General features: G+C 41.3%; 1 protein-coding gene across 5 annotated transcripts in view; it reads right to left on the bottom strand.

The window, feature by feature from the left end:
- MIER2 (MIER family member 2) overlaps positions 1-12,330 on the bottom strand; it is an 89,099-nt gene that overhangs the window by 27,367 nt on the left and 49,402 nt on the right. For all 5 annotated transcript variants that reach the window (XM_068271250.1, XM_068271254.1, XM_068271253.1 and 2 more), the window contains exons 6-7: positions 6,910-6,973; positions 4,198-4,346 (exon numbers count right to left, since the gene is read on the bottom strand). In XM_068271250.1, the coding sequence (XP_068127351.1) occupies positions 4,198-4,346; positions 6,910-6,973 (213 nt within the window). The remainder of the gene's footprint in view (positions 1-4,197; positions 4,347-6,909; positions 6,974-12,330) is intronic.

Here is a 12,330-nt window from a genome sequence, read left to right as displayed (position 1 = left end):
GTTCCGCAAAGCAGTGCATAATGTCCGTTGTTTTAAATGTACAGCCAGATATCTTTATTTCTCTTCACTTTGAATTAGAGCAGACCCCTCACCCACTTCCTACTAGCTACTCCCATATAGGTGTTACGACCAAATGCTGGCCTTGGAGCAGATTCAGCAGATAACGATCAGTCCATTTGTTTCCCTCTCAAAACTTTCCCTTTCAGATTTTTCCGTCCACAACACTGTGGATAGACAATAGAAAAACTTCCTTTATTAATATTCCAAGATGTGCCGGAGCAGTGCTTTTCAGCGCTGCTAGATTTGGGCGGAGCCATAGACTATAATGGGAATCAGTCTATAGCGGCGCTCAGTGAGTAACGTCGGCGCCGTCAGAAGACGGAGCCGACGTTGATTAAAAAACACAATAATTCGGCCTCCAGCTATAGATGGAAGCCGAATTATATCATTCCCCACTATCCATGGCGGCCTGGAGGGGGAATAGTAATTAACACGGCCCGGACTTATGCAGAAGCAGGATCAGCCATATATCAGCTGTATCCTGTGCCCAAGTCTATCGGCGCCGATTTCATATGTATGCAGATATGGTTATCACAGACAAAAGACAAATATATTTTTCAGTTCCTAAAAATCAGCCAAAGGGCTCGTTCACACTACAAGAGGCGTTTGTGATTTTAAAAGCTCTTGCTAATGTTATCCTATGTGAGTGTTCACACTGGAGCGATGTGATTTTGTAAAAAAAAATAAAAAAAAAATAGCCATAGCATTGCCTTAGCAAGAGCTTTTAAAATCTCTAGCATTTAAAAAGTTCTTGTAGTGTGAATGGGCCCTAATAGCTCATCCAATTTATAGCCTGCTAGCTGCTAGGGTAACCGAGCTATTTATCACTCGCAGACCACACGTGCTAATCTACCGGTATTTGGTGTCATTCGATAAAGCATCGCTGGCTGGTTCCAAATCTGGCCACAGATCCTTGGTAAACCAATCCGCGGAGGAATCGCAAAGACTATTAATAAATGTTGTACTTTCTGCTTGTGATCTGGGGGCTGCCCCTTTGCTGGCCAGGGGGTAAACACACCAACTTTCAGGGAAGCCAGCTCCAAAACTCCGACCACTCCCTGTCTTCCAAAATTCCATCGACAAAGAACTTCCTCTAGGCATGCGCTCGTGGGAGGACTGAATGCATGCTTTGTTTCAAAGACCTACTGATATCAAAGCCTGCATTTGAACTGGACTTTATTTCAGTCAATATCCCCACAAGGACTGCTAAGGTAAGTAAACTTCACCGTTATTTCCCTTTTGTTCAAGCTTTGTGTTTATATGTTAGTGTATGTAAATTTGTGTAATGCATTTTTGCTATTAAAACGTTTAAAAATCGTTTCCCTTTTATGACCAGTTCCTGAACATACACAATCGAACTTACTCCTCTGAAAGCATTACCTAGTGTTCTATAGTATTTTGCATCTACAACCGGTATGCTTGAATCCGGCACAGACAGATCTGGCGCCGATCCCTGCATACTGCTAAGGGTTAAGTTACAGTGTTCTCAGTGTGTTAATATAGTTACAGTCGTGCGCTGACTCTCACGTGGCGGCAAGCATTTGAATTGTATGTGTGTGGTGAATCCTTTGGCGTCAGAACGCTCCTCTCAGCTAGTCGGTTCATAGATTGCGAATCCACATATGGGCATCTATGTGCAAAGAGATCAGCAAAGAACCCCTTGTATATAATGTGTGATTTACCTTGGCAGCCAACACTGTTGGTATACACTTTGATGTTATGCTTTTAATGACATCTTACATTTTAATCTAGATAATTGACCACAGGAACAATAGGGCCTTTTCAGAAGCTATTGCATCAATTCTTTGTGTGCCTGCAATTCTGCTTTAACTTTGTACTTACATAATGATTTATTCATCATAATAACGTTGCAAGAAAAACAACATTAAATAAGAATGTTAACATTTTTTATTTTCTAGTTATGGATAGAATGGGGGAAATATTAGAACGTCTCAAGTTTTATTGTTGTCCCTTTGGTGGGGTAACTTCTCCTTACTCTGTCATTGTGACAGTTGGTACCTGAGGGAAAAGGAAGGGATTCCTAGAAGATGAGTGCAATGCTAAAGGTGGCCACACACCATACAATTTTTTTAATTTCTGTTCAGTTAAAGAATTGCAATCAATTTTTCTGACTGATTGTAACATTTCAAAAATATGACCAATGTACTACACACGTATGTTTAATTTTTTCCCCAAATATGATAAAAATGATTGGATACTCTAACAAAATTGCTAGGGTGTGTATATTAATAAATTGGCAACCTAACACTCACCATACAATCTTTAGAAAGATTGACGAAAAATATCTGGCATTCCGGATCGATAAAAATCGAAGAAAACAGGAAATCCAATCGGATTTTTCAGTCGAATGAAAAAAAAGCTTTCGATTTTTTCGGGAGATCCAATCGTTTTTATCGAATGACCGTAAAATCGGATCATTTTATTGTATCGTGTGTGGCCACCTTAAGTATGGTAAAAACATCCAATTGATTGGTCAATGACTGGTCAGTTTTACCACTGCCATGTAGTATGAAGACCAACAGATTATAAATACTGTGGATCAGGCTCAGTATGTAAGCTCTCATATTACATGGAGGTGGTAAAATTGGTCAATCATTGACCAATCAAAATAGGAGGCATGAAAATGGCTCTGCATAGGAGACTTCTTCCAGTGAGTCTCACGTTTTGGTTGACTTTGGGGTATTTACTGAACCTGCGCAACTTGGCACTGGCAAGAGGGTAAAATAAAGCAATACAGCTTTGAAAAAAGTTCTAAGGGCTCATCTCCATATGTGCGTTTTCAGCCACGCTTATGGAATCACGATTGCAGGGACATCAGAGAGTGCATAGACTGCACGGTCCGCTGTTTCCATACATGTGCTGCGATTCACCACTGAATCACAGCGCAAGGCTGCCTGCAGTTTGGAGAGATTGTGCCTGCAATCCCATTCATTATAATAAATGGGATAAAAAAAGCACCACCCCCGAGGGAGTAATGTGCAATGCAGAGCCGCACTGACGCACGGCTCCTGCGCTGCACTTATGGAAACAAGCTCTAACTCTTTACTACACTATCCAAAACTTAAATAATTATTTTCTCCAGAAGAGAGCAGGATAATATGTTCCTTTAAATATACAATAATATGTGAGCTTATCGTAGGTGCTTAAAGAGGAGCTGTTAGGTAGAACATCTCAGAGAAAAAAAAACACATATCAGTAGCTAAAGATTGGCTGTACTTACATTACATATGCATTTCACTGTCCACGTTTGGATTTCACAGAATTTTTATATAGTATTTGCAGAGAATGATGCTCCTGACAGCTCATGGCAGGTTCCATGTTTGTCTGTCTCCTATGAAGCCAAATGTGTCGTCATGTCCTGCCTGCTTCCTGATGATTCACTCACACAAAAGATCCGTAATGAATAACACTAGTGTGCAGTGAATATTAATTAGCCATGTGGCTAGGAACAATAGCGGACTCCTGCAGTGTACTCTGCCTGGAGATTTTTCACTGCTAGGCTGTTGTAACATGAGCCTGTACTTTCTCACTAGCAGCCGAGGGGAGGACCCAAGCAGCCCCAGAATGCTTTGCCGTATGGTATGCGTCCTTTCGTCCTTTTGAGAGCTTGGGTCTAACAGCTTTGCTGATAAGCACACATTAAAAGTAAGATAGATTTTTAACTTCAGTAGTGCCTTTTTGGCTTCCTTCTAAACTGTTTAACACAGGAGAATAGAGGTTTAAATTAGCTTTTGCAGCCTGACAGTTACTCTTTAAAATTTCTAATTCACTATTCCCCTACAATAAAATCTTGGGATGTACGCAGTTGAATTAGGACCCTAGTCTGTAAGGATCTTTGGAAAAATGTTATTCCTAACAAGAAAAGTCCCCTCTCTCCCACCCCCCCCCCCCCTCCCCAAAACACAAAGTCACATTTGGTTATTGATGGCAGTGGGTATAGATATCTCTGCATGACACTGCATACTGACCAAACTATTTCAAGATGCTTAGCTTTGTTTAGCTAAATGATATTTGCAATCACTACTTCGAAGGTTAGATTGTGATATGGTATATAAGAACTGGTCAATTATGCAACATTTTGTGTAGAATTTTCTGGAATATCTTCCCTTAACTTACCTGCTCATTATCTCTGACAATACTTTCATCTTGGTCACAAGCTCTGCTGGTACCAAGTTGATATTCTGCAGCTTGACTTAAGTAGTTTTCCACTTCTCTCTCAGGAAGGACATTTGGATCCCAAAGCAATTGGTCCTTGTCCTGAGAATCTAAAAAAAAAAAAAAAAAAAAATCAATAAATAAAAATAATCGCATGATTTTAGTGTGTTACAATGGTGTATATATACATATGCACTTGTGTATAAGCAAATAATCTGTGCAAGATAGACAAAATGCATAAAGTAAAAGTCACTTTATGATATAATCATGATAGAACAATAGAGCAAGGCCTGGCAACGTTTTGATGTGAATTGTCTATTTTACCCTGTCCACTGAGTGTCTGCAGGAGGCTACTTAGCAGCTACACAAGAGAAGAATTGCACACTATTGGGGGGGAGGGGGGAGAATATTTGCACACCTATCTGTGAACAACTTTTTCTGAAGCATTTTTCGATACTAGAAACTGGGAAGTGCTTATGCTTATTATTCTTCATGAGGGTTTACTACTGTTATTTTAGCAAATAAAAGGCTTTAAATTATTGCAAAAATACATAAATAATACACCTTTATTTCCAACTAATACATTATCACCATACATCGTACTAGGAACATCATTTATATGTTGTTATAGCAGGGACAAATAGGCTAATAAAACATGTGGGTTTTATCTATAGTGGCAATGTTTATTTTAAAACTATAGGGGCTGAAATTGGACAAATCGTGTATTTATTTCCCTAAAACAAAATATAGATCATTTAGGTGTGATAAACAGTGATACAGTTAAGGCCAAATGAATGGGAAGAGCACTAACAGGTGAGAATGACTCTTGGCCATTAATAGAGTTAAGTGGTAACAACTTTCAAAAGTTTAAAGTCACAATAAAAAAAAAAAAATCACCTGTGGTAAATTTTTAACCCCTACCTAATTAACCCCTTGTGTCACCTATACATCACCTTAAAACTAAAGGACACCTATAACGGCTGCCGCTCGTAGTTTTGTGTCAGTTTGGGGACCCAACATCGTACAGATGCTGTTGCGTAGCACTGGGGTCCTCAAACTATGCACCCAAGCAATTATATCCAGTTGCTACAGAAGCACAGACTGGCAATAATGGCATGCTACATGCTTAACTAGTGATGAAATATGGCATACGTGGTATCATTTTAACTGGGACAAGCAAAACATTATATTTTGAACTGTGGCACTTGTAATGTAAAAATTAGGATGGGAGAAAAATGAAAAAATTGTATTTTCTACACGCCTATTTTTTCCTCGTAAAATGCCTGCATCATTTCAAAAATGTGGAAAAAATATTACCTAGAGAAAGTCTAAATTGTCTCCAAGAAAAAAACAATATATGTATAATTTTGATGGTGTGATACCCAAGTTATTTCTGTATCAATAGTGACAACTGTAATTCCAAAATTACTAGGAATCTTAAGGGGTAAAAACAATGCAAAGTGGGCAAGTTCAAAAACTTTTCCCATTTTCCGAGAAGGGCAAGTAGTAAAAAAAAAACTCTTCCCACTTTTTAAATATAGATTTTACTGTGCTACTGGAGATTGATAAAGCTTTGGAAAACAAATTTTTTTTTTCCCAACTCTTGACTTGTGTCTGTCCACAACAGGTGTACTGGCTTTAAAGCCCCGTCTACACGAGGCGATCCGGCGGCTCGACTAGCCGCCGTATCGCCTCTTCCGCATCCCCGCGCATACCCGCTCGCCTGCGCGCGCGCGTCGGATTCGATCCGCCCTCGTCCCCGCCGCTTATCTTCCGCTCGATTCCCTGCCATTGTTCCCTCATGGAGAACGAGCAGGGAATCGGCGGCGGCAAAATCGGACATGACGGATCTTATCAATCGAGCCGCATCAGCGGCTCGATTGATAAGGAACATTGCTCCGTGTAGACGGAGCTTTATGCTATAGCCTTCCTGTTTCTTGTGCCGTGTAGTTGGATGGATCCCCCTCATGTGTGCCATAATATGTAGTGTATTCATAATATTTAGTGACTACAAAGTTGTTAGTGAACTATCTGATATACAGTATATCGATATATTTTGATGATGGGTTAGGCTGGTGGGCTTAAAGTGCCATAATAAACCAGAAATCAAACAACATATCTCCTAAAACGCTAAACAGTCATTGGACCACCAATTACTGTTCACCTAATCAAGATCTTAAAAAAAAAAAAAAAAGGCTCTCAGTGCGGTTTGTACTATAGTAAGAAGTCCATCCAATCCAATCTTTTGCTGGGTGATGCTGAACAAGAATACTTATTTACCAGCGAGCAGTGGAGTTACTAGCCTTTCAATTTTTTCTCTGCTCAGCCTGCCAGCCCCGATCACGTCTGGCAGGCTGTTGGCGGCAGTCTCCCGTGTCCCCCTAAAAGGGAATGCGCGTGAGTGCACATTCCCTGCTAATCTCGCAACAACCACAATGACGCCAATTCCTGGGGGAGGCACTCTGCGACCACCCATCGGTGTTAGGCAGTTGCAGAGCAATTAATTGTATATACTACCGATGCCCTAACAACTGCATACAATCAAACCTACAGTCCATGATTGCTAAAAATATGCAACAGAGATAAAGGCTACCATCAAAATACCTTGGTAATGATGCATTTATAATTTATGTATAGCCAACAAGGCAAAGATATCATATTATAGCTGCTCACCTCTCACACCAGTTGGGGTGTATCTCAAATATGGGAGTTGAGGCTCAATTCCAAACAGAGCTTCCTAGAAATATGAAAAGAAATATGAAAAAAAAAAAATACAGGAGTATGACGAAATGAGATGTATGCTTGGTCTACAAGGATGAAAATACAATTATTTGCATCTCATAGTTCACAGTCCTCAGGTATGAATTAAGGCCTTAAGGGGCCCATACACCTAACTATTTTCCTGCCGATATACAGCAGATTCTATCACTGTGATCGAATCTGCTGTGAAATCGTTGCGCAAATGCTGACAGAACGATCGATTTCCGTCCAAAATAAATCGTTCCCGTCGATCTGTCTGTGCGGAAGATTTTGCTCGATCGCCGGCGGGTCGGGAGTGCGTCGATAGTGTTCGTTCGAATGCCCGACGCAATACAGCAGCAATACATTACCTGCTCCGGCCGGCGTGAGTACCTCCGGTCTCCGCTGGGCTCAGAGTCCAGCAGGCTTCACTGAACTTCCTGTCCCAGCAGGAAGTTTAAACAGTAGAGCGCCCTCGTGAGTGGTGCGTTCACGCAGAAGATGCCAACCTAGTGAGGTCGGCATCTGCAACGGAGGGGATTCCAGGACACCGGAGCTGCAATGAGGGATAGATAGGCTGCCAGGTTTTTTTGTTTGTTTTTTTTTTAACTCGCACTTATCCTTTAAGAGAATAGCCTGCGTGGAAGCAGGTGGTTTTGGCAGAACCACCTTGTAAATTTGAGTGCTGTGTGCCCAAATTTATCATTATAGGTTGCTTGGTTTGGGTGCCCGATAACTTATCAGCAGACCTCAGACACTAGTGGCAGGCACTAGAATTCCCAAGTTGAAGTGGATGACAGAGGAAAAATACAAGTTATAGATGGAATTTAAGGTTATGTACTGAAATTAGGTAGGGTAGAGGAAGGGTAGCAAAGGAAGGAGTGGGTACACTTACACAGCAGAGAATCTTACTGAATCCCACACAACCATGGGTTATGTTGTACAAGAGGACTGAGGGTATTTGGTTGGGTTGACTGACATGGGCCATAATAACGTGCTACGAGAATATGGGTGGCTGAAAGGCAGATTGAAGAAAGCCCACAGGAAAGTCACTTCTATATTATATGCTTGTAAAAACTTTTCTAATTTTGCAATGTGGTAATAATTCACAAGCCTCCAGTGAACCTGTTAGTGCAAACTATGTGTTTGGAAAGCCTGAGTATTTGCTTCTTCCAGATGCAGTTCTGTAAAATGTTTACATAGTTTAAAGGTGCTAGGACTGATAGGGTCCTGAACACATATCATAGCTTAGGTGGTATACAATTTCAAATGTCATTATTATAGCCATAAGATGTGGAAATAAGACTATGATTCTTAAACCTTTGTAAAATATTTGTTTAACTTGTGGTAATTAGCTGCTTAATATGCCAAGAAAATTAATATGCCAAGTAAAGACCAATAAAAACGATGATGAGCTTTGACTGTTCCTATTTAGTTAAAGAGAACCCGAGGTGGGTTTGAAGAATATTATCTGCATACAGAGGCTGGATCTGCCTATACAGCCCAGCCTCTGTTGCTATCCCAAACCCCCCTAAGTTTACCCTGCACTCTGCAATCCCTCATAAATCACAGCCACGCTGCTGACAAACAGCTTGTCAGAGCTGACTGTGTTTATCTCTATAGTGTCAGTCTGCTGCTCTCCCCGCCTCCTGCAGAACTCCAGTCCCCGCCTGCATCCCTTCCCTCCCTGCTGATTGGAGGGAAGGGACAGGGGCAGGGACCGGAGCTATGCAGGAGGTGGGGGAGCAGCTGAGACTGACACTACAGATGTAAACACAGCCTCACAGCATGGCTGTGATTTATGAGGGATTGCAGAGTGCAGGGGGACCTTAGTGGGGTTTGGGATAGCAACAGAGGCTGGGCTGTATAGGCAGGTCCAGCCTCTGTATGCAGATAACATTCTTTAAACACACCTCGGGTTCTCTTTAAAGAGATATTCATAGCCTTGGACATTTCCAAGACTGACTGAGGCCAACACTGCCCCAAGGACATTTGAAAGAGTAACAAGACTGAGCAACTATCATAATAATGTCTGCAAATAAGCTACCCTCATCTTTTATTACAGTTCCTTCCAATCTTTTCATACTACGGTTGACTGACTGTCAAGCAAGGAATCAAAGTCCAATTTGGAAAGCCTTTGCAGATTTCTCTACTAATTCTAAAGACTGCATAGCTCAGTCTCTGAACTCTCTCTCACTATTGCGCTGTTTCAAACACAGGGTAAGGGCTCATTCACACTATGTGCTATGCTGTCAGTTTTGACGCAACGCACATAGTGCAGGATCCACATGGCAACATGAAAGTCCATAGACTTTCATGTTACCATTCACACTACAGGTGTGCGTTCCCATGCGTTACGATGTAATGCTTCTGGGGACATAAAATCGCACAACGCACACGTTTCCCGACGGGTATGGCTGCCGGCGTCTGCGCTCCCCAACGTGCATTCCGTGCGTTGACCGTGTGATGGCAACGCAAGCACGAAATAGTGTTCGTGCTTGCGTTGTGTAGTGTGAATGAGCACTATTGTAAGGTAACTATTATGTTCTCAAGCCATTGTTGCTGAGGGCAAAACCAAGCTAACTGCGTGATAAAGTTTTTTGTTTTTTTTAGATAACCAAAAACAGCATAAATCCTGGGACCCCTTTCTGATTGAGCAGAAAGACCTCTGAATTTTATCCAGAAACATTATGTCTGCCTAGCAAAGGGTTCACTTGGTGTGTATATTTTCTCCGACCTTTCTTGATGGTGATACTTTTCAGCAACTTTTTTTAGGTTGTCTTTTGGAATTTCTTGTGATTGAGGTATGGTGTGCTGCTTGTTTTGATGCAACTTCAAATTGCTATAGAGGTCAGAGGTGATTAGATTCAACAGGGCTGGCAGCAATGAAGCCAGAGTGTGTCTAGTCTAATTTTACCCAATATCACTAAAAAAAGCATATCACTGGTTAAGGTAATGCCTTACTAAGTACTTGAGTTTTGATATAGGTACTGATTACATTTTATTTTTAGTAAATTAAATGTACTGTTAGGGCTGGTGCACACCGAGCGGCTTTTTGGGCGTTTTCAGATCCGCTTGCGGCTGCGGATCTGCTTGGTCAATGTATCTCAATGGGGTGGTGCACACCAGAGCGGGGGGCGTTTTGCAGAAACGAAAAATGCCTGGGTGAGGCATTTTTTGGAATGCGGGTGCGTTTCTGCCTCAATGTTAAGTATAGGAAAAACGCAAACCGCTCTGAAAAACGGCACTTCAGAGCGGTTTTGCAGGCGTTTTTGTTACAGAAGCTGTTCAGTAACAGCTTTACTGTAACAATATATGAAATGTACTATACTGAAAACCGCAGCAGCAATCCGCAAAACGCTAGCAAAACGCCATAGAAAAATAAAAAAAAGCGTTTAAAAATCTGCTAGCATTTTGCGGATCTGCTAGCGGGTTTTGGTGTGCACCAGCCCTAAGTGTTCATAAATTATGTGGGTTTTTTTGGTAATTTTTTGGTAATATACAAAAACTTGCTTGGAGATCATATGCAATTTTTTATAAATCTGCAATAAAGGAGGAAATGAATGATGACAATTACTTTTTAAATTACCATTGCATAAATTACAACTGAAGTAATTCCAATGTTTAAACTGAAATTAAGGGAAGCTAAGTTTAGATCTAGGTAAATAAAGTTCCCTGAAGATTCATTTAGATCATCTTGCTCATTGCCCAAAAGTGGCAACAATAGGCAAGTACAAATTGCTTTTAATTTACTAAGGCATTTTTGAGCTGTAGGTTATCAACAATATAAGTATTCTCACAACCTTGACTTGGGTTTAGAAAAACAATGTAGGTGGCAAGCGGGTTAAAACTAGATTACAGTGAGGGCTATGTAAAAAAGTCAGTGGATTTTCAGCTGTAAGGGACAGCCCCATAAACACTCATATTAGGTTTTGACAGAAAAATAAATAAATAATAATAATCGTAGGTGTGTGAAAACAATTGCACAACTTGCAATTAAAGTGATCCTATCAGCATAGGCTTGTTGCAATGTGTGCATTCTATTAAAGGACGCCCGAAGTGAAAATAAACTAATGAAACAATTGTATATATCCTCCTTCTCCTAAAAAATACTTTTTAAGATATTCCAGTTTTTATTTTATATTTAAATCTACTTTTTAGGTTTTTACCGGTTTATTGTTTTTGCTCAATGACATTCATTGAAGTATGCCAGAGCAAAAATCTATGAACTATTGACCCTTTTATCTCATTCCTGGTCTCAGAAGCAATTTTCTGATAGGAAAGTGTTTTATAGTTGTAATTTCTTATCAGTGAGGGTCACAGTGCAGTCTGACTCACTCCTGACTCAGACAGGAACTGCCACTTACATACCTGATGATTAACTCTTACAGGCAGAGAAAGAAAAAAAAAAAGAACACAGCATAGGTATTTGTGTGCTAGGCACTGTACATACAAATGTCTATCTCATGTCACATGTCACCTCGGGTATCCTTTAAGAGTGCAACTCCAGACTTAGAGAAGGACCCGGATAGCTCTTTTGTGTGGCCACATTAAAATCAATAGCCTATTATGAAGTGTAATTGTTATCATTAGTGCATCTAACTTTGTTTGTTATGCAGAGCAGGAGGCACCAACACAGTTTAAAAATGGAGGAGAGGGTGTCACTTACCTCCACAAATGAAAAACAAGTAATGCAAAAATGCATTTATCAGACACAGGACTATGCCTTTTGCAAGTGTGGCCTGCTTCATCAGGTCTAATGTCCCATACACACGGGCTACAACTGTCGCCGCAACCACGTGGCACGCGCGTGTTGCGGAGACAGGTCGCCCGTGTGTATGACATGCGCATCCCGAACAGTCGCCAGGCGATTGGCGCGGTCAATTGCCTGCTACAGCTGTCGCCGCAACTTCGCCGCAACTGTCGCTAGTCCGCCGTGTGTATGCGGACTAGCGACAGCAACACACTTACCATCGACGGAGCTTCCGGCGGGGGGAGGTACCTTCGGCAGCAGCTTCCGCCGCATCTCTGTCCCTCTGTGCGCACGTGTACGGAGCTGTCGCTGCTTTTTTTTTTTTTTTTTTTTGCGACTGGCAACATTTGTTCCTTGTGAGTACGAGGCTTAGGAAACTGTGTCACCCAAAAAATACTTTACACCAGCAGGGCAGCTGGGCATTTTTGCTTGTAGACTTTGGAGTAGGAAAGTGACCACCACCCCCTCCTCCATTTTATAAACTGTTCAACCTTGGTGGTGGGTTTTTAACCCTCTTCTTCCCCTGGAGTGCAAAGACCACTACTGAGTGTGGGAGGGTTCATGATCCTCATTTGTCTTGTGGTTGTTTCTCAGAAAGCCCA

Source organism: Hyperolius riggenbachi, chromosome 1 (assembly GCF_040937935.1).
Source record: "Hyperolius riggenbachi isolate aHypRig1 chromosome 1, aHypRig1.pri, whole genome shotgun sequence".
Lineage (NCBI taxonomy): Eukaryota > Metazoa > Chordata > Amphibia > Anura > Hyperoliidae > Hyperolius > Hyperolius riggenbachi.
The sequence above is the reverse complement of the archived record's forward strand: the minus strand, read 5'-3'. Positions and strand labels throughout refer to the sequence as shown.